The sequence below is a fragment of the Rhamphochromis sp. 'chilingali' genome, assembly GCF_963969265.1.
Source record: "Rhamphochromis sp. 'chilingali' genome assembly, chromosome: 10".
NCBI lineage: Eukaryota > Metazoa > Chordata > Actinopteri > Cichliformes > Cichlidae > Rhamphochromis > Rhamphochromis sp. 'chilingali'.
In genome coordinates, this window is record NC_137937.1 from 21,489,128 (window position 1) to 21,509,844 (window position 20,717).

Sequence of the window (20,717 nt, forward strand, 5' to 3'; positions counted from 1 at the left end):
CAATATACAGGTACATTTAGCATTAATAATAATAATAATAATAATAATAATAAAAAAAATGAAGTGGGAACTAGGTTCCTCAATCCGAGAAGGCGACGGAAGGAATTTGACGTGCACACTTCCGTGTTTGTCGTTCAGTACGGTCTGTAAACAGTTGTTCTGTGAGCCATGGACCGCAGCAGACCATCCGACAGAGCTAGCAGAGAGAAAAAACACGAGAAGAAGAAACGGAGACGATCCTCGTCCTCCTCTTCCTCCTCTCCATCATCTTCGTCTTCCTCCTCCAACAGCAGGAGTCGGAGCAGAAAGAAGACGTTGCACAGGAGCAAAGGTTGGAAAATGAAATGCTAGCATTCACAGGAAAATCAACCTCATCATTGGGTTATATTCTCTGTTTCTCCCCCAGATGAGAAAACACAAAAGAAGCGCAGAAGGCACTCGTCTTCTTCTTCCTCATCTTCCTCATCCACCCCTTCCTCCTCATCGTCGTCATCCTCGTCAAGCGATGAGAAGAAGAAGAGCGAAGCCAAGAAGAAGAAAAAGAAAAAGCAGCAGCTGAAGAAGAAGAAGGCGAAACTGAAGAAGCAGATCAAGAAGGAGAAGAAGAAGTTGAAGAAAAAGGAGAAGAAGATGAAGAAGAAGGCAGAGATAAAGCAGAGCCCAGCAGAGAAACCTCCATCCTACCTGGAGGTGTGGCAAACTGAGGAGGGGGCCGTGGAGCTCGGGCCTGGTAGGACATCACACACAACCCCACACTTCACTTCAGTGGATCAGCTGGTCACGCAAAGTCTGACACAACAAAATAACGGTGTTTTTTATATTTGATAAATCAAGAGTGGGATTTGTTTCGAAGCTTGTGAAACATAAGGACTTATTAGGACACATTACTTCCTAGTCTAAGAAGTAGTGCACTGCAGAGCAGGATAATGCTGGCAGGCCACAAAGCTGCGGGAATGAGTTGTTGAAGCTGGGTTTAGAAGAGAGGTGATGAGCAGCACCATGACCTCATTCAGAGAAAGAGCACTACAGATGTGATGTTTGCTTTGAGAGTGTCAATGGAGACGTTTAAAGGAGGTCAGAAGGAGCTGCACTCTTTCTTTATAGATCTAAATAAAGCATTTGATGGGGAGCATGAATGAGGACACCAGCGGTAGGAGTTGCAGATGGGTTCAAGGTGGAGCGAGATTACATTGGCTCTGAACCCTTCTTGTTTATAGTGGTGATGTTAACAGACGACATTGAGATCCCGTTTTTGATGATCTTTGATTTGTAGAAAGATTGATTTTTTATTTTTATTTTTTTTTAATAATTTGACCATCACAAGTTGATTTCACAAACTGACTTGTTGGTACAGCGGCATTCTGTTACAGCACCACACTCAGGCTCTTTAGAATGACCCTTCTTTCACAAATGCTTGTAAAGAGACTGCATAGGTAGGCGTTTCTGGCACTGAAAGCACCTGGGTTTAAATTAAGAGCTGTGGCCCAATGTGTATTTCCTTTTTAGTTAACTAAAAATGATTTTTTTTTTTCACATCTAGTTCATTCTGATGGTCTTGGTAAATCAAATCCCAATCAGTCTACTTGTCACTTGCATTTGTTGCCAGCCTAAATTTTAGACTAAAAGTCACTTTTCAACCATACATTCATTCAGCATTTACTTTGTAAACTTTAAGCACTTTATCTACCTCACACATATGTTAGAATCACCATGCGTGTTTTAGGACTGTGTGAGGAAGCTCAAGTTCCTGGAGGAAAGCGCCTTTACCTTTATTAACTCAAAGTATATGTAGTACCATCAATTCTGATATTCATTCTGATATCGTTATCTGGTTATTTCCCTCCTCTCTTTTTTCCAAAAATGAATCTGGTGAATTTTTGCCTCTCCAGTCATGACAGATGAGCAGAAGGCCCGTCTCTCCACTAAGAGGCCCCTCACCAAAGAGGAGTACGAAGCCAGGCAGAGCGTGATCCGCAGGGTGGTGGACCCTGAAACAGGGAGGACAAGGTAAGCAGGGGAAAGCGTGCCACAAGAGTGGGAGTTTGGAGGAAGAATTCACCCACCCTGGTTAAACTGGTGATCTTTTTTCCCCTCTGCTGTCTTACAGACTGGTGAGAGGAGAGGGGGAGATCATAGAGGAGATAGTCAGCCGGGAGAAACAAAAAGACATCAACAAGGTATGACAGAAACCTTTCAGCTGTAATTGCAGTAATGTGCCGTTATAACTGTTAACAGCTAGACTTTATTCATCTCACAGCAAGCTACGAAGGGAGACGGGGATGCCTTCCAGAGAAAACTGGGCATCAACAGGTAGAAGATGATGTCACCTTCAGCTTCATCAGCCTGAGAGCACCTTCACTAAACAGCTCTGCAGAAAGCAACTCGTCAGTGTACTGAAATGCACTTCATATCAAATAATAGTGATAGCAAAATAATACTGTGATGCTCTCCTGAGGTACACACGGTAGAAGTCATAGTGAGCTGCTTGTAATGGCTGTCAGATGTAATCGAGTAGATAGAAAGTAGTGCCTACATAAAACTGCTGACAACAAGGATCTTACTGGGATTCTGTTATAGTAGATTTTTGATTTCAACAAAAGACATTGCTACTGATTTTCTGTAACACTGAGCTTCATAGAAAAGTTTCATTTAATTTAATTATTGTGCAAAATCTTTGCTTTAAGTAATGATTAATCCCAGATAAGCGTCCAGTTCAGCTGTCTGATATCACCTTCTCACACCACCTCATGGTTGTCTTACATTTGTATCTCAATTTTTTTTTTTTTTTTTTTAAATTTCTCTAAATAAATCTCCATTTCTTTGTGAAAGTAAAGTCTGACTTCAGTTCCTGCTCTCATAAAAAACAACAACAACAAAAAAAACAACATCCTCGTTTCAACTCAGTGGGGAAGAAAAAAAAAGCCCAAATGCCTTAGTTGTTCTTTATATGTTCTTTATACACTGTACATAAAAACACAAGGGAATGGGTAAAATGTAGTTATCCAAAACCTACAAGATACACACCCTGTACAGGTAAAATATTTTCCAAGCATGATATTGTGGTGCAGATATACAGCCTTTGAACGATAACTGTTGGAGGCGGAGCTGGAGACAGCGATGGGATTGCCTAATGTTGGTGAATTATGTCCCACTCTCTTCTTCTTCATAAATTTCCTTTAAAAAAGTCAAACAAACCAAAGTCCTGTTTAGAAAATATGGCCTCCATCTTTTCCCACAAAGTAACACGAACAACGTCCTTCAACGTGAAGTCTGTTCGGGGCGTGATCGGCGTACGTTCTCGCCGCACAATGGTCAATGTAAGGCAGTAAAACGGGAAATGTAAGGCCTCTGGTAATGTGTGTGTTGGTAGCAGAATCAAAGCGATCGTCTGCCCAGAGGTGGCAAAAACTGCACGGATCGCTTCTCTGGATTTTTAATATCCAGGCGTTTCAGATCAGGGAGCATGGTTCAGTAGCTGAAAATGTTAGATGACTGCATGTTTTCCAGGACTGACTGTCCTTTTTTTGTTTTCAAGTTACAATAAATGTACAAAGAGCTATTCTTCAACAAGCAGCTTTTTTCCTGTTCCTTTTCTTTTTTGTTTTGTTTTTTAAAGAGTTATGGCTTTAAGCCGATTCTTGTCAAGGTCAAAATGCAGAGGGACAGAAGTACAGCATGAGTCACACTCTCCTCAACCAGCTGACAAAAATATAAAATAAAATCATTGCTGATTAAAGAGGTTACAGGTGCCTTTGATCTAGGATGTCTTACGTCGTCTATTGAAAATGTGAAGTGGATGAAACGTTTAGAAACACATCTCAGCACAATACAATTCAACTGCATCACAAAGTGAAGCCTCTAAAAGGACCGCTAATTTTAAAATGACACCTCTGAAGAGGGCCAACGCAAACTGAAGGTTACATCATCTGTAAACGTGCTGTTCATTGCACTTATGTAAACCATTTGTTTTGTTACCAGGCTGACTGTTTTATAAATATTAAGTGTGTCTGTCTAGATGCCCATATATTAAAATGGAAACATCACAACAAAACAGTGTGTCTCTCTGCAGGAGAAAACCCGACAGCCAAAATTAGGGCAGTGCCGTTTTAAGGTGAGTTACCCTCTGCAATTTGACGTCTGTAGACCATGTGCCTGTTCACCTGATTGTCAATGCACTGTGACGTGTTTCCTCAACAGTCTGTAAGATCTGGTGGTGCTACTCGGGAATATTGCACGTTTCCCCCTCGTGTCTGAGCCCATATTGGTCCACTGCTGTCAGCTCTGTCTGTACATGATTACTAGAGGTACAAATAAATGTTATTTAAATGAATAAATCACAACTTTGTTTTTAAACCAGCTTTAGAAAATAAATGGCCAACGGTATTAAAGCAAAATCTTAGCTCTGTGTTCCTACTTTCAACAGCGTATTGTACAGGATTTACAATTTGCACATTTCTTTTCCTAAAGGCGCAGCAACACAGAGAAAGAGACCTTAACCTAAGGAGGATTATCTATGAGAACATTCAACACCTCATTTTACAGCTTGGGGATAAACAAGAGAGAGACAAGCCATATCCTGAACCCCCCCAAAAAAAGTTAATAACAAAAACAAAAAATATTTTGACACAAGTTCTGTTGATACAACTCTGGTGATCTGAGAGATAAAATAACAGAAATACAACACTGTGCCAGGCAAAGACCTCTGAGGTTTGGTTGCTGCAACTGAAGTTTGAAGGAAAGAGGGGGAAAAAAAAACAACACATCATAGATAAAGTAATCTTAAAACACATTTTGTTCACGAAAAAAATCCATACATTTTAAAATTTCTATAGTCTTAAATAACAACAAGTATCATCAATCAATAAAGTATATCCTGAATGAGACGGTGTTTACCCCCAGAGTAAAGAAGACACTTGAAACTGATCTTCAGTGGACCAGATACCAGATCTGCACTGTAATGTAACAATTATGTACAAGCCTTGTTAAGGCATTCAACTACATACTTACACAAACTAACCCATTTATTATGTTTCTGTTTTTACACAGGAGAGCCCTCCTTTCCTCTGCATCCACAGACGGCTTATCCTTCAGCACTGCTTCACTTTGGCACTTTCCCTTACAGTACTGCTTTTCCCTATAGCAGAGCTGCACGCTACTCATTCAGGAGGGTACGGCAGCGATGGCATAAAGTGAAGTGTGAGATGCAATAAAACCCAAGAACAGTTTCAGCTGCAGCCACAGTTAAAGGGTAATTACGCGCTTTGCTTCGTGTTGCGTTACATGATTCTTCGTGTCTAAGGGGCGACCAGAAAACAAGCAGAACGGGAGTGTAAAGATGTTAACCCTCTCAGGCTCAAATTAAGTTTTTGTTGCTAATGCACAAAAGAACACCTGCAGTGGTACTTCTGAGTAAAAAAACCTCATAAAATATGTATGTGGGGTAATCAGGTTGTTAGCTTTTAACTGTTGCAAATCTGCAACGCCTGCCTTGAGAGGGTTAAATCTGTTCGGTGTTCCTTAAAAAAAGAAATCTAACAAAAATTTATTTTGGCTTCTCGATTGTTTCCGTGTGTACACTAAATTGACGAATCAGCTTCACCTGATTCTCAGCTCCGCTCTCTGACTGGAACGTACCTGATCATCGCGTTAAAAAGGACGCAGCTTTAAAACTGCTATAAACAAAGTTCGTCTCTGTAGTCGTTGTTGTGCTTGCATTGGTCACGTTAGTTGGTTACAGCTGCTACTGTAACAACTCTGTGTTGTTTGCATGGGGCGTGCTTGTGTGTGTGTGTGTGTGTGTGTGTGTGTGTGTGTGTGTGTGTATAAGTAACTGTCTCCATGTGCTGAAGGAGCAAAACTGACCTTGTATTCAAGACTAATAAATATTTACTAAACAGTACAAACAGCCTGGATCCCTACAATATTAGCTTTATTTGGTTGTGTGCACTTTCCCGCCTTGGGGCAACACTTCTTGAAATGTTGGTCTGTGTTATCATGAATGTTGCCTCATGCTCTGCCCATAAATATCTGTGCTGAATGTGACTGGTGTTAGTTTTTATAAAGAGTGATTTATAGCACCTGATTTTTTTTCCTTATGGTATTTTACCTATCTGGTGCAAGAAGCCAACTGCTTTCCACTGTTTGCGTTTATATTCACGTCACTTTGCGTCTCTTCCTCAGCACTGCATTTGTAAGTCACTCTCCCGAACCCTGCATCGTGTCTCCAGTCTCATTTTGAGCTGAAAACTCCTGGCTCCAGCTTGGTGCTGCTGCTGCGGCCCCAGCAGCTGGCCGTGATGCTCATGCTGCGCTGGGCCCCTCCCTGGCCGTGGCTGTGAGCGCGCTCCAGCCGCTCCCGCTCCAGCCGCTCGCTGTCTGATTGGCTCTGCGTGCGCTCCGGCCTGTTGTGGATGCTGCCCGTCGGAGAGCTGGGGGCTGGCTGAGAGGAGATGGTGCGTAACAGATGGTTCCTCTTCCTCAAGAAGTCACTGTTTGCTCCCAAGCCAAAGCTGCCTTTGCGTAGCACCATGCGTGCACTGGTGGTCTTGGCTGGCCGAGAGCGATGGTTGTACTCCAGCTGGGACAGATGAGCTGCGTATCCCTCTGTGATGAACTGTTGAAGGATCAGAGAAACAACTGTCAACTAAAAAGCAACACATTTTGCGGTGACTTGAGCTTTTACTTTAGTTTTTTTTTTTTAATGTGAGAAGAGACTATTAACAGGATCGTTTGCAGAAAGTGATACCTGGCACTGGTGCTGCATCTTCTTAGAAGGTCTGCCAACAATGTATATTTGAGAAGAAGGGAGGCCAATGGAGGTGTAGACTGAGATGTCTTTGGTTGATCCATAGCCAGCAAAAATCTTCATGTGTGCCTGAAATCGGAGAAATGAAGACGAGAAATGTTCAATCCTGGCTTCTTCTAAACAAATGGGTACATTTTTAAAATAATAACGGGTTGTCAGCATTTGTCGCTTCGGTTCTTTATTTAAAACACTCACTGTCCCCTCTCCCATCCCCACTCTGACCTCTGTCAAAGACTTGAGGAAGTTGGCCTTGTGCCTGAGCGGGTCGTGGACCAGGCCATCGCAAAAGGAGACAATGCCATGAGGGAAGTTGTGCTGAGACAACCAGGCCACTACCCGTTGCTTCTGCATGTCTGGCCGTCCGGTCACGTAGATGATCAGATAGCCTAAATCCTGCCAGTGCCTGAAATAAGGAGAAGCAGCAGGACACACCAGATCTTAAAGTTCAATCAGGGAGAAAATATGTGAAGCCAAGAAAACAGGAGAGGTAGAGCAGCCAGCTACCTGACAACATCTACAGCTCCAGCTCGCACTTTGGGATCACTGCCCATGATCGAAACGCTGGCAGCAAATGAACCATCGATGCTGAACACTACGAACTCCGTGCTACGTGGAACAACTGTCAGGTAGCTGTCAGCGAACGTGTGGTCACCCCTGGTGAATAAAAAGAAAAAGAGTAAGGAAATGGAAACCAAAAGATTAAAGAAAAAATGAGCTGCAATAAAGTGAGCTAAAAGTCAAATGGAAACCAGGCTCTGTGAAGATAAACGGACAAAAAGCTTGAATATATAAAATACAATAACAGTTTGGTACCAGGCTAATCTCACCTGACCACCATTTTAACCGGGTACACGCCGATTCCCAGACGCTTGTCCTCTGGGATGACAAAAGACACGCGCCCGCTGCTGTTGGTCACCTCGGTGTTGAAGTACACCCATTCTCCCGATGGTGGCTGGGTCATGATGTGGAGGTCGACCTGCGCAGGAATGAAAAGGAAACAAAAGCGTTTCAATGCAGCTGATCGACAGATATTTGAGTTTTTTTCATATTTCCTCAACCCAGAGGTAAAGTTGAATGAAAACAACATTGTCTTCATTTTTATGATTAAATATTTCACATTAAAAAGTTTTCTAAATGTTTCACATTATTAGTGAGTGCTCAAATGTAGGGCTCTACTAGCCAACTGGTGAATACTCTAGTAAGGCCAGTGAATGCGACATACTTGTGCTCAAGCAGTGGCTCAGATTTCAAGATGTCCTGGGTCAACGGACCAATTTTCAATAATATATCTTGAAATTTATGAAGCTAAAATTTCACAGCAATCATTATATATACCTGAACTTTGGATTGTTTGTCAAACATAAGACACATGTCTCATGTTTGTCAAACATAAGACACATGTCTCAAATGTATGAGACTTAAAATCCACTTAGAAGTGAACTTAAAAAAAAAAAAAAATAAAAAAAAAGCTCAAACCCAGATTTCCCAGGTATCTCTAACAGCAGGTGAGCTACTAAAGACAGAAGCATGTTCACCTTCTCCCCGGCCAAAGTCACCATGTCCAGAGGGCCGTACATGAAGCGGCCTGTCAAGACCTGCTGGCCATCTTCAGTGAAGACGGCATCATTCACTCTGTGGTTGGCGGTCACGTTCTGTCAATGCAGAAGAAACAAAGGGAAAATGCTGATGTGTTGCTTTATCTTTATTTAAACATAAACAGTCTACAAATACCAACAACTTTTTTTTTTTTTGCATATTGGTTGGAATTGGTCATTAATAATCTTTGGCTGTCGTCCAGAGTGTTGTCACGTCTCCTTCCCCTCAACCCTAACGGCAGTTACTTCCTTTTAAAAGGGAGATCTTCCTCCCCACTGTCACCCAGTGCTTGCTCATAGGGGGGGGGGGGGTCATCTGATTGTTGGACGTTTTCTCTGTATTATTGTAGGGTCTTTGCCTTGAAGCAACAGTTATTGTGATTTGGTGCTTTATTAAAATTTTAAATTGAAATGAATTTAAAAAAAGAAAAACAAAAGGGCTATTTTTTGATTTGTAACTAGATGGCAGGTATCGTAGTGTCCCCGACTAAACTTTAAAGCTCTCTGAAACAGACTTTGTTTCCAGATAAGATGCTCACCCTGATCTTCACGTGAGTCCTCTTGCGGAGCCACTTTTCTCGAGGTTTAGAGGGGGTGAATTCAGACACTTCTTTTCCATCGAGCTCCAGAATGCTTGAGTTTTCGTGCCTCATGACCTGAAAGGGGACAATTCAGTGATTCATACTGAGAATTTTTGAATAAGTCCTAACACTTTCATTATTGCTGTTTACTCACCTGCCTCAGGAGAAAAGACACAACATCAGTAGACTCCCAGTATGATGCGTGGAACAGGTGCGGTAAAGCCACTGTGGGGAAAGCTGTTAGGGCATCGGGGCAGTACAGGGCAAAGTCCAGCCGCTTTGTGCCCCACCAGCGTGCTGCAACTGCAATGGGAATGGAGTGAATAGGGTACAGAGACGTAAGATGAAACTCAAAGAGCCAGCGTGAGGTATGTGATGCCACAGAAAGGTGCAACACCCCTGATGTTATAGCAAAAAAAGAAAGAAGTTGAATTCAAATTTCAGCCACACTCATCACCAATCCCAGCAGTTCTTCAGCTACAGGAGGGAAAGGAAGGAGTTTATAATGGTTATTATCAGCAAATCCAAAGGCTGAGAACAGGAACCGATAGTTAGAGCTGATTACATGAGCAGCTGAAGGTGGTTATTTGTGTTAGTCTGCGTGTGAAAAAGATGAATGATTTTAAAAGCCCCGGCAGCATCTAGATTTATGGATTACCCCTCATCAGTGACAGTGAATGCACCTGAATCGCTGTGAATTACATTTTAGAAAAATGAAGTGAAAGGGAGGCAAAGAGGCTTTTTGGTAGAGCAGCGCTGAGTCTTTTGACTGTGGCACAAAACAGAGCAGCACATGGAAGAGAGCCGTAGCCTCACACTGATTTCAGTAGCTCCCTTCCTTATAAAAATACCTTGGTCCACTTCAGCCTGGGAGTCCAGTGAGACCAGATCAGATATAGCAAAGTCCAGCCCTGCCCGGTAGTTCTCGTACTGGCCGGTGGGACTTAGAGGTTCACTAGAGTCTGCCTCATCGTCCAGCTCTGCCGCTACGTATGCATCAGAAGATCCTGCGGCCTGGCAAGCCTTTGTTTCCTTACGGGACGTGGGAGGAGTTTTCAGGAAGAATTTGTTTTGTGATGATAGGGCGAGTAGGGACAAAAGACTGTATTTTTTGGATTGGTTAACCTGGTTTGATTCAGCTATGGGGGGAAAAACAACAGCAAAAATAACAAAAAGATAAAGAAACCATATATGATGTGATGAATACAAATTCACTTGTGACAGTTTAGGACAGCTTGGAGAGTTTTAAAAAGAGCTGCGACTATGTAAGCCCTAAAGATATATTAGGAACCGCTCAGGTAAATGGGGCAGAGTGATGCTGTTGCAGAAGAGAAACATGTCGTAATCAGTTTAAGCACATTTCCAGGGTTATACTGTGGGTGGCTGAACAGCAGTGTTCAGGCGCAGTAACATGAGGCACAAATAAATGTTCTGGTAACAGAAGTGAACGGGTGAGGGGGAGGAGGAATTCAAAGGACATTCAAACAAAGAGGAAACAGTACCGGTTATCTCAGCAAACACTGCAATAGGGAGTCGACAATGCAGGAATGGCTGAGGGAAACAGGTGTCTACATGCATCGCCACATTAATTAAATGCAGCACTCGTTCATTGCATTTACATTTAGACAGTGAGTAAGAGAAAGACAGACAGTGGAAAGTGGCTCTAAGCTGGTTTCTTCTCCGGGACTCTGATCTTGTCTTAGTTTTAACAGGAGATGGATAAATCACCTTACATGAGTCTCACTTCAATCCCAAATCTGGCAAAGCAGAAAAGAGCAAAAAGGAGCGGGACACTCAACGTGGCTGACTAGACTGTTTCTGCAGGACAGCAGGGTGTGTGTAGAGTCAGAGTGAGAGTAAATGATGTCGGGGTGTTGGAAAGAGAAACTAGGACAGATAAAAGCAGATAAAAGTTGGGCTGAATGTGAGAGAAAGCGGGAGAATTACTAGAAGAGTGTTTGTGTGAGTGGAAGGAAGAGAGAAAGAGAGACTGTTTGGTATTGAGAGCACTTACTGTTGGCTATGTTGGTGGCAGTGTAACTGTCTGCCATTCCTGAGACCTGGCTGGCAATGCTGACCTCACTGGCCCTCCGCTGGCCCCGGGAGAGGGGGCCCGTTACGGGGGATGAGGGGTACGAACTGTCCATGAAGACACCACCATGAGACTGAACAACATCCGCTATTGAGCCCAAACAAGGAGATCCCATTAGACAGAGACACAGGTAAGGGGGAACTCACGGTGACGGTTGGGGGAGGAGGGGGAATGCAGGTGAGAAATGTGACAGCAGGCGGCGAGGCCCCGGTCACATTTCTTCACCGATCAACACGTGACTGGTAAATGAAGACATTAAACACACAGTGAATGTAAAATCACAAATATCCACGTCTTCTACAGTAATATTAGTGTGTGTTATGGAGGTGATTTTTAAATTCAGAGCCTATTCTAATGTCTTGAAAATAAAATAACGTCAGAGATTTAGTAAAATCACAAGACCTCTGACTAGTATCACAAGAAGCAGCACAGGCTTCAGTCTGTTTAGCATGTACACACAGAGCTCCAAGTCCACTGCACAAACACGTCACAAGCAGCACATCAAAACCTTTTTTTGGAAATTCAAAAAAACAGTATTAAAAAAAAAAAAAAAAAAGGAAACAAAAAACCCTATGTCACCACAAATCAGCTAATATTACAGAGATGATGCAAATACACTGAAACCGGCCTTAAAACCGCAGCACACAAACACAGACGCTTGCATCTTCCAAACTCTGTCATGAAAATGTCTTGGCACAAAGCAAAACACAGCACCACAAGAGATGCTTAGCAGATTTGTCTCGAGTATTTCCATGACTTGATGTTCCAATTGGCTACATTTCTTTTTAAATTGTAAACCAGAAGACACGATGCCAAAAGGTCAAATATATATGTATTTATCAGTATTTGGAGACACTGAAATGACAGCATGGACATACTCAAAGAGTGTAAGAGGTGGCCTGGAATCTGAGCATCTCGACGTAATGGCGAGAGGGACGAACACAGGGACGACAGAGATACGGCGAATGAGGGTTGGGAACAGATAGAGGTGAATGGGAGAGGCTACACACACTCCATAGTGGCGGGTGTGGCTTTGAGGGAGCCCTCCTGCCAGTTTAGCACAGGTACAGGGATGCAGGTCTCACTGATGGTCTCCTGACAGCGAAGGGACAGGAGAGGCCCGCTGTCAAGCAGCAGCTGAGCGTTGCTCTGGACTGTCTCCACTACAGAGGGGGGTGGGTGGAGGGGCAGAAGTCGGGGGAGGAGGTTTTAGAGGTAGAGAGCAAGGTACACGGATATGGAGACAGGAGGCCAAGAGAGGAGGAAGGAAAGAAGACAAGGAAGACAAAAACATATGAAGCAAGAACTGAACAAGGAACAAGAGTCAAGCCCTTAGTGGAGCTCACTTTTTCCTGGACCACAGCTGCTCCTCAGAGACACAATAAGCTGACATATGACCCTGTTCTAAGATTAGAAAAAGCCTGCAATATGCTATTTATGAAATCATTTGAACTCTCTTGCCTTAACAGTGAAATTGTCTTTGAAACTTCATCGCTATAAAAAAAATGTTGGAAGGCCTGAAGATGGTCATTGGTAGCTGATCTGATGGAGGCCATGACCACCAGGGAACACAAAAACTCTGGTCTGAAGTAATTAAGAAACATCTTAACCATATTAAACATCTTTATTAACCCCGGTTTCCATCCTTACTAAGCCTCAGTTCCTGATTCAATAATGTTAGATATCTTTTTTAAAAAAAAGAAATTTCTCCTCATTAAAGATCTTATTAAATTCTGTGTGCGTTTTCTTCGAGAACATCAGACATGTAATTGTATAAACAGGGTAGGCATCCTCCGCTATAAAGATCAGTCCAAACAGAAACCACCAGTGGGACTGTGACAACACCGAGATTAATAAACTGCTTCACAAAACATGCCGAAGCACAAACAGTAGAAAAGCGTGTATTTTTCTTTCAGGCAGTGTCTACTTTGTAAATGAACTCAACGCATGCTACTAAGGCATCTTTAAGCCATCTATGGTGTGCATCCATGGGAAAAAGGACAGTGGGTTAAAATCAGCATCTGAAGCATCAGGTGATGTGATCTTAAGTGGTTGTTGCTGGGGGTTTTTTTTTAAAGGGTATTTTGCATTCGTGTGTGTGCATCCAAGACAGACGTACAAAGACTGAAAGCTTCACATTAACGTGGCCTTTCATCTATCATCTGTAAAAAGAGCTCACCCAGCAGGGCGGAGTTTCCATCTCCCAGGGGAAAGCGTTGGTAACGGGGCACGCTGAACGGAGGGAGGAGGTGAAATTTCCGCTCCAGCAGAGGTTCGAGGCGGGAGGCTGAAGGATCAGCGGGGTGGAACAGATTATAAACCTGCTGACAGGCAGGTCGTAGCTGGGCCACTAGGGGGAGAAATGAAACCAGAGACATAAGAAAGAGGAAGGGAAGAATTCAAGCATATTTTGATGACAGCCTGGTCTATAGGTGTCTATAGTAATAAGCAGATTTCCATCTGGGGCAAACCTTTCACTTTACAGATAGTACAAAGCCTGGTAATTGAAGCTCACCATCTAACATAGGGATCACAGTCTTTCTCAGGGCAAGTACCAAGCCAAGTGGAGAGCCAAAGAGGAAAAAGTCGGACACTTCGAAGTCAAATTTCCCCAGGGAGCCTCCATCCAGCATTGTGCTACTGCTCGACCTTCGGGAGGTTGTGTCGTTCCGCAGGACACTGGAATGTAAGCTGGGAGGACAACACAAAGTCACTTCCGTGCCTGGAACTAAAAATAAAACATATTCTGACAGTGCATGACAAAAGGACAAAAGAAGTTCATTCCACATAAAGAGTTTGTCCTCCCACGGACGACACACCTGGACAGGAAAGCCTGGTGCTGCTTTATGGTGTCCAGCTCGTAGGTGGAAGAGTCACTTCTCTTCCGAGGCAGCTGTCTCTTGGTGTCGTCGCCTGCGCTGGTACGTGGGATATCGATGTTGCTGCGACTGAGGTGGCGGCTGCCCTCCAAGGTTGGAGACGCTGATCCGTGTCCGCTGTTGACAATGATGCCAGGAGAGAGAAGATCCTGGTCCTGCAGGGGAAATTTGTGAAAATGTGTCATTAAAACTTCCAGCACCTTAAGAAAAAAATATCAACAAATGAGCCAATTAAGAAGAACAAAACAGGTTAAAGGTGCACACAGGAGTGTTCCAGGCACTGTTTAGGATGAGCCGAGACTGTCGCCGTGCATTCATTAATGCTGGAGGATGTCTCGCTTACCTGTACGCTAATGACACTGCCCCTGCGACTGCTGTTCTGGCTCTCATTTACTGTTTGATTGCTGCTGCACAGAGCATCAAAGCCCAAGATTCCTCCCACACAGTCCCCAATGAGGCAAACCTGGAGAGTTAAAGGATGAAAAATATTTATTACATATATGCGTGGGGTTCAGGATCACCTGAAAAGACTTCCGCAGTTACACGCTGGATGTAAGGATAATGTGGCTCCAAAAAGTACAGCTGGTTCAACTCTAATGACTCCAATTCTTTATTAAACAGCATACAAGAACAACAAACCCCATCGGTATCTGACCTGGCCGGAGAAAGAAGCCCCGTCCAGAGATTTTATGAAGTCCGCATACACCTGGTTGGCTCGGAAGATGACGGTGGCCACAGCATCCTGGTACTGTGGAGAAGAGGTGGCGAGGAGAGGCAGGGCTGCCAGCGGGATGTGGTCCTGGCTGCTGGACAGACAACCTTCATCGTAGCTGTAAGGGCTCAAGCTGTGAGAACATTAGTGGATAAAAATCAAATTATGAAATTTAAAACCCAAGGCATGCACACGGGAGAATAAATAAATGCAGGAAGAGAGGACAAGAGTCACGAGCTGCACCTGGACCTCTTCCATCATAAGTAAACAGCTATCGAGCTAAAATACGGTTAGAACCACAATTTGTTTCGCAAACACAATTTTTGTTGTTATTTTTAAATTACAAATCAGGATGTGGCTGAAAGGCAGACTTTGAGTTTAATTGGAGGGGTTTAACAAAGTCAGATGCATTTTTTTATAGAGTCCCTCATTTTTAGTGGCTCAAAACTAATTCTACAATTGACTGACGAGCAGTTCCAAGGCCAGGTGAGGCATCTTCACTTGTTATGTCATGATAAATGAAGAAGGCATAATTGAAGTTGATTCAAAGTGTTGAATTTACATTTTAAAGCTTTTAACTGTAAATTTAAATATATGGCACGAAGAAGAATCAGCCATCATTGGGCTGAAAAACCAAAATCAACCTCTCAGAGAGAGAGAGAGAGAGAGACAAAACTTCAGGAGTGGCCAAATAAACAATCCGGTACACTGAAAGACCACTGAAGAAGGCCAAAGTGTGTGAGGAATTATTTACATCGTTAAGAAAAAACACAAAAAACAACAACCACCACCACCACAGGAGGCAGAATTATTACTGGCAAAATCTACAATCAAAAGAAGACTTCATGAACTTAAATACAGAGAATTTGCAGCAAGGTGCAAACCACTGGTTACACTGTATAAAAATATCTGTGGATAGATGAAACCAGCATGAACATGGATGAGAAAATATAGAGTATTAGAGAAACAACTCATAATGTCAGACATGGTGCAGGCAGTGTGAAGGTATGGGTACGTATGGCTGCTAGTATAATCGGAGGACTTGTGTTTATTGGTGATGCGACCGCTGACAGAAGCTGCAGGATTAACTGTGAAGTGTATGGAGCTACACTCTCTGATCAGATTCAGACAAATGCTGCAAAACTGATCGGACAATTCTTCACAGTGCAAATGGACAATGACACAAAGCAAACTGTAAGAGCAACCCAAGAGTTTCTCAGGGTACAGAAATATGATATTTTTCAATAGCGGAGTCAGTCACCTGTTCTCAGCTCAAAGGCACAGCTTTTCAGTTATTAAACAAGCAGCAACTCAAGTGTTTGTAGTAAAGGTTCACCAGAGCACTTCAACAGAAAATGTATATGGGCTCTAGATTTTAGGCAGTCACTGAGCCTTAGGATCCTTACATTTAAAATGATGTAAATTTGCCCAATTACTTTAGAGCTAAAATTAGAGACTGTAAAAAATGTCTGTAATTCCTAAACAGTTAATGAAATTCTTCATCAAACCTCTTAAATAAAAGCTGAAAGTCTACACTTCAATCACATCTTGATTGATTATCTGATTTAAACTCCACTGTGGTTGTGTAAAACCACAAGAATTCTGTCTTCATCCAATAAATTATGAACCTAACTGCACACAAACCTTCAATGATTATCCATGAGGTTTTGAGCCTGCAGAGAAATGTGTGCATGCGCGTGCTCTTACTTGGACACTAGGGAGAAGGCCTCAGCACAGATGGCAGGGCAGGGCACCAAGCGGATGGCGATGCGTCCCAGCGCCGCAGGATAGTGAACACGCATGACTGTGTCGAAAGCCGTACTGATTGTGTTGACGTCGGCCTGCTTGCTGTTCTGGTCGCCTCCTCCGGTGTCCAGGATGTTCCCTCCGTGCAAGACCAAGATGAGCACATGGATCTTGGAGGGCTGCAGACACTGCTGGGAAGAGCTCTCCTGAGAACAGCAAATTTAATAAGCGGCGTTATGGACGGGAATGTTAAGGCACGCTATCGGGAAAATATCCAATAAAATGTTTATTCACTTCATCAGCATGACCAAAGAATACGTACTTACTGTGAGTGATAAAACAAGCAAACAAAAACAGATAAACGAGGCCTTGAAAATGGGCATCAAATCACTTTTTAACCGATTCAAAAGGTACGACTTGCAACGTTTTGCGTCCATCGTTTTGAACATGAATTACATGGCAAACTGCTTTTTATAGCCATTGAGGGGTGAGGAACCATGAAGACACATAACAGAGCCAACCTTCACCTGGACAACCGTTCAACTAACAGCAAACAACAACCATGCTTCCTGATGACAAGTTCACACTAATTAGCACAGCACAATGTGTAGTTTTGTCTTTTACTTCCAATCCAAAACTTCACATTTCCATTAAGTACAGAGGAGGGGGGAGGGGGTCGAACAGAAGGTGGTGAGGTTGAGGAGTACACATGGATTTGGGTTCGGGCTACGGCAAGGATAAGGGCAGGGGCATTTAATAGACTGGAGGTGTCTGAAGAACTGTTGTACCCCACATTGCACTGGGGCCAAAATGTTTACTTACTGACTGGTGCCTTGTTACCGTGATGGTGGGAATGGGAGAGCTATCGGCTTGGCCGCTAAGACAGCCACGCATCTGAACACAAGAGGACAGAGAGGCTCTTATCCTCCAAAGTTTAAAGCCTGATATGTTTTTTTGTTTTTTAGCAGCTAAACTCAAATTAAATCATGTCCTGAAGGAAACTTTCAGCAGATGGCTTGTAAGGGATATTTATTCCAGACATGGACGGGCATCAGAGGAGTGCGAGTTATAGGTGTGTTATTTGCATTGGCAGTCAATATGTGACACACATACCTCATCTAATCTTTCCTCGCTGGTTGCTCTTTCATAATCAACAGTCATTTCTTTGAACAGCTCACCTAGAAATACAAACACACATTTAACATCAAGTGTCATTGGGCTGTGCCTGCCCATGTAGAGGTGTTCATCATACCAGGAGTTTCCTCCGTTTCTGCAGCTTCGATCTTGTCCATGAGGTCATTGGAGTTCCACTTGGCAATCTCTTTCGGGAAGACCTCCTCTCCATCAGAGAGATCCTCTGTGAGGGGGGGGGGGGGATCAACAGATTGGTTAAAACTGTATTCACTATTCAGGGGTTTTGAATGGATTATTACACCAAGAGTTCAGATTCAGAGTGCCAGATTGCTTTATTAATCCCAAGAAAGGCCAATTTGTTTGCAGCTTACCCCGACAACCTATTCACCCAATCAAACTCACACAATGCCGTCCTTAAACACGAACCACAAACCCTGCTGCGTGTCAACAAATAATGGGATATAAAAATAAATATGCAAACAAATAAAATAGAATAACAAAGACAAACTGCTAAAAATGAACAATAAAAAAAAAAAATTAATCTAAATGAACCCTGTCAGTGTCAAAGTGATCTAATAAAGAAGGGAATGAAGGAAAAGGAACCTTAGGGTTTCCTACAAGTTAACAACCTACACAAATGCACATGAAGCTTGGTGTTTCCATGTGTGATCATCCACACACAGTGAGTATACGTTGTTTTGCATTTATTGTATCACTATAATTTATTTTCTATAAACTAAAAACAGTTAACTTCCTCCATGATTACCTGCTACAAAAATTTCACTATGCGCCTTAAATTCATGCACACATATGGATGAATCGTCTCACTGATCTACTGACATTAACCTGTGATTATAAAAGGACCTCAAACAGATCCTTTTTAATTCCTCTCGGGGCGATTTTTGCCAACAGCGTTCACTTTAGCTGGGTAATCAAGATTTGACCTAAAATCAAATCATGTCCTATTTATTTCTACAGCAGCTACACTACAAATAAACAGCATCAACGCAGGAAATCAAATGACAAATCTTTATTTCATAACGATTTGGCTGGAATACTCACAGGGGCTTGCGGCAAGTTTTTGTAGCATCGTTCCTAACACACAAAATTTTCTGACTCGAAATCAACAGAGTCCTTTATTTCATTTGTTTCCTCAGTTGCTTCAACATCCTTCTAATTTATTCATTAATATAAACAACCATCCAGTGTTAAACTGGATAAAAATGTCATATTTTCTTTATTCCACTGCAACATTTTTTTTTTTTATTTATAAACCTTCAATGATTTAAATAAAACATGTTAATTAAATACGACAGGTTACACGTGTACCATCATTGGCAAATTCACCTCCTTAGCTTTTTTTTTTTCTTCCTTTATTCATTTGCATTAAAAAAAAATGGAGTGTAAAAATAAACTTGCATACGCTTTTCTAATCCTTGAGTGATTGTTACTGCAAGAAGATCACAAGAACTTTAAAGACAGAATCCTAAAATTGGAAGCAATCTGAGCCAACTCAATCATTTTCCAGATTTAATTTGTGTACTTGCATCATGTGATTTACAAACACTTACATGTATAAGCTCATTCTGATGCCCTCATTTATTTACCCATAATTAAATAAGTGTTCATAAATCATGACGTTTTAAGCAGGCCATCTGGCTTTTGCTTCTCTCTCTCACACACACACACACACACACAAACAATGAATCCATATAAACACGAATACTGTGACACATGTTAATATGAAAAAAAATAATTAGACGTCAACACAATTCATTTTAGTTATTGTTTTCCAGTGACTCATAGTGTCACGAGCAACCTATTAAACTCGGGGTAGGTGGAAACTAATGAATGCAGCAAAATTAGTATCAGTGTAATCAATGACTGCATCGTGCAGAATTTTATTCTCATTCATCATATTGACTAAACGGTGAATTTCAACCTCACACACACACACACACACACACACACACACACACACACACACGTAAATTATTCAAAGGGGTTCTTTTATTTCTTTGATGCACCGTGAACTGTGTGAATGTAGTTGGGCAGAGACGATTGTGATTTTTGAACGTGATACTGGGATGAGACACCTCGCTCGTGTCTTCTCGGCCGAACTTATCCAGCAGGAAGAACGGGTGCCGCAGCACACCCACCTAGTTCAACTGTAGCCCCAAAGCATGCTGGGTATCTGGGAAGCTTAAGAACTGATCTGCGATTAAAGAGACGCATTCAAAGGAAATGAAGAAAGGGGAGCCAAACAGGTTAGAAACATTTCACCCAGATTCCACATTTACTTTACAAATCAGAGCAGCAAGTTACCGTGAGCATCGAAGAACTCCTCGTCCGAGCTGTCGTCCGAGTCTCGTGCAATGCTCTGCATCCTCCACTCGGAGATGCTGTGACGTGACGGGCTCACTGGGTGGGGGGTGAACAAGAAAAAAAAAAAAAAAAAAAAGGAAGAAACACACAAGCAAGAAATTCACCATTATTTTGGGATGTGCATTTTAGCCTCTGTGTTTCACACACATACACACACACTCAACCACAAAGATGTATTGCACAACCCACCCCCCACCCCTATGAATGACACACACACACACACACACACACACACACACACACACACACACAGTGTTACATAAACATATATCAGTCTCTGTGGTGCATTACTTCATCACAGATGGACTGATTGGTGGTGTGTTAAAGCGGCGGTGTGTTAAAAACAGAGGCCCAGTGCAACAAGAACGAGCTCCAAACACACCAAAATATTTTCCAGCTAAGGAAAAACAGGCCTCGTCTATCACCTGTCTTCAATCTATGGATTATATATCATTAGGTGGTCACTGTGAGAGGCAGTAAGAGAGGGGCACAGATGTAGCTGTCAGTGCAGAGAGACACAGCAGCGCTGGAAGGGAGGGTCACTCTGAGGAGCATCAGCCTCCTCTGTCCTGTGATGTCAGCACTGTTGCTAAAAATAGCCCTGGAGGGAATAATGGAGGGAGGGAGGGCAGTTACAGGGGTGAAATGAGGCTCGATGAGAGTCGGGGTCCATCTGGCAGCTAAAGTGAGCGCCACCTTGAAGAAGGGGTGACACTTGAGATGGGTGAATTCAGATATCAATGTTGCTGACAAAAATAACCCAGAGGAGATTCACACAGGGGTGTGAG

At 42.7% G+C, this 20,717-nt stretch overlaps 2 protein-coding genes across 9 annotated transcripts in view; one reads left to right on the plus strand and one right to left on the minus strand.

The window, feature by feature from the left end:
* The first annotated feature begins 107 nt into the window (after positions 1 to 107).
* Positions 108 to 2,833, plus strand: arl6ip4 (ADP-ribosylation factor-like 6 interacting protein 4). The gene is made up of 5 exons (XM_080893602.1): positions 108 to 331; positions 407 to 730; positions 1,890 to 2,007; positions 2,108 to 2,177; positions 2,258 to 2,833. The coding sequence occupies exons 1-5, from the start codon at positions 169 to 171 to the stop codon at positions 2,312 to 2,314; spliced, it is 732 nt and encodes a 243-aa protein (XP_080749728.1). The 5' UTR covers positions 108 to 168; the 3' UTR covers positions 2,315 to 2,833.
* A 106-nt stretch (positions 2,834 to 2,939) lies between these two features.
* LOC308403828 (membrane-associated phosphatidylinositol transfer protein 2-like) overlaps positions 2,940 to 20,717 on the minus strand; it is a 44,513-nt gene continuing 26,735 nt past the window's right edge. For 4 of the 8 annotated variants that reach the window (XM_080893594.1, XM_080893593.1, XM_080893596.1 and 1 more), the window contains exons 7-25: positions 19,870 to 19,965; positions 17,663 to 17,767; positions 17,524 to 17,588; positions 16,372 to 16,616; positions 14,608 to 14,797; positions 14,296 to 14,415; positions 13,893 to 14,107; positions 13,589 to 13,764; positions 13,253 to 13,423; positions 10,996 to 11,160; positions 9,833 to 10,120; positions 9,136 to 9,284; positions 8,940 to 9,056; positions 8,341 to 8,457; positions 7,633 to 7,781; positions 7,310 to 7,459; positions 7,001 to 7,208; positions 6,746 to 6,874; positions 2,940 to 6,613 (exon numbers count right to left, since the gene is read on the minus strand). In XM_080893594.1, coding sequence (XP_080749720.1) covers positions 6,230 to 6,613; positions 6,746 to 6,874; positions 7,001 to 7,208; positions 7,310 to 7,459; positions 7,633 to 7,781; positions 8,341 to 8,457; positions 8,940 to 9,056; positions 9,136 to 9,284; positions 9,833 to 10,120; positions 10,996 to 11,160; positions 13,253 to 13,423; positions 13,589 to 13,764; positions 13,893 to 14,107; positions 14,296 to 14,415; positions 14,608 to 14,797; positions 16,372 to 16,616; positions 17,524 to 17,588; positions 17,663 to 17,767; positions 19,870 to 19,965 — 3,239 coding nt within the window. In that variant the 3' untranslated portion in view covers positions 2,940 to 6,229. Of the gene's footprint in view, positions 6,614 to 6,745; positions 6,875 to 7,000; positions 7,209 to 7,309; positions 7,460 to 7,632; positions 7,782 to 8,340; positions 8,458 to 8,939; positions 9,057 to 9,135; positions 9,285 to 9,832; positions 10,121 to 10,995; positions 11,161 to 12,083; positions 12,237 to 13,252; positions 13,424 to 13,588; positions 13,765 to 13,892; positions 14,108 to 14,295; positions 14,416 to 14,607; positions 14,798 to 16,371; positions 16,617 to 17,523; positions 17,589 to 17,662; positions 17,768 to 19,869; positions 19,966 to 20,717 lie in introns of all 8 variants that reach the window. The other 4 variants (XM_080893600.1, XM_080893597.1, XM_080893598.1 and 1 more) reach the window with 4 other exon arrangements.

What these genes read in the sequence shown, in the direction of transcription:
- arl6ip4 (XM_080893602.1), top strand. Translation starts at nt 169, where the DNA reads ATGGACCGCAGCAGACCATCCGACAGAGCTAGCAGAGAGAAAAAACAC. An exon ending in GGCCGTGGAGCTCGGGCCTG is followed by an intron (nt 731 to 1,889) that starts GTAGGACATCAC and finishes TTGCCTCTCCAG; the next exon opens with TCATGACAGATGAGCAGAAG. An exon ending in CCTGAAACAGGGAGGACAAG is followed by an intron (nt 2,008 to 2,107) that starts GTAAGCAGGGGA and finishes GCTGTCTTACAG; the next exon opens with ACTGGTGAGAGGAGAGGGGG.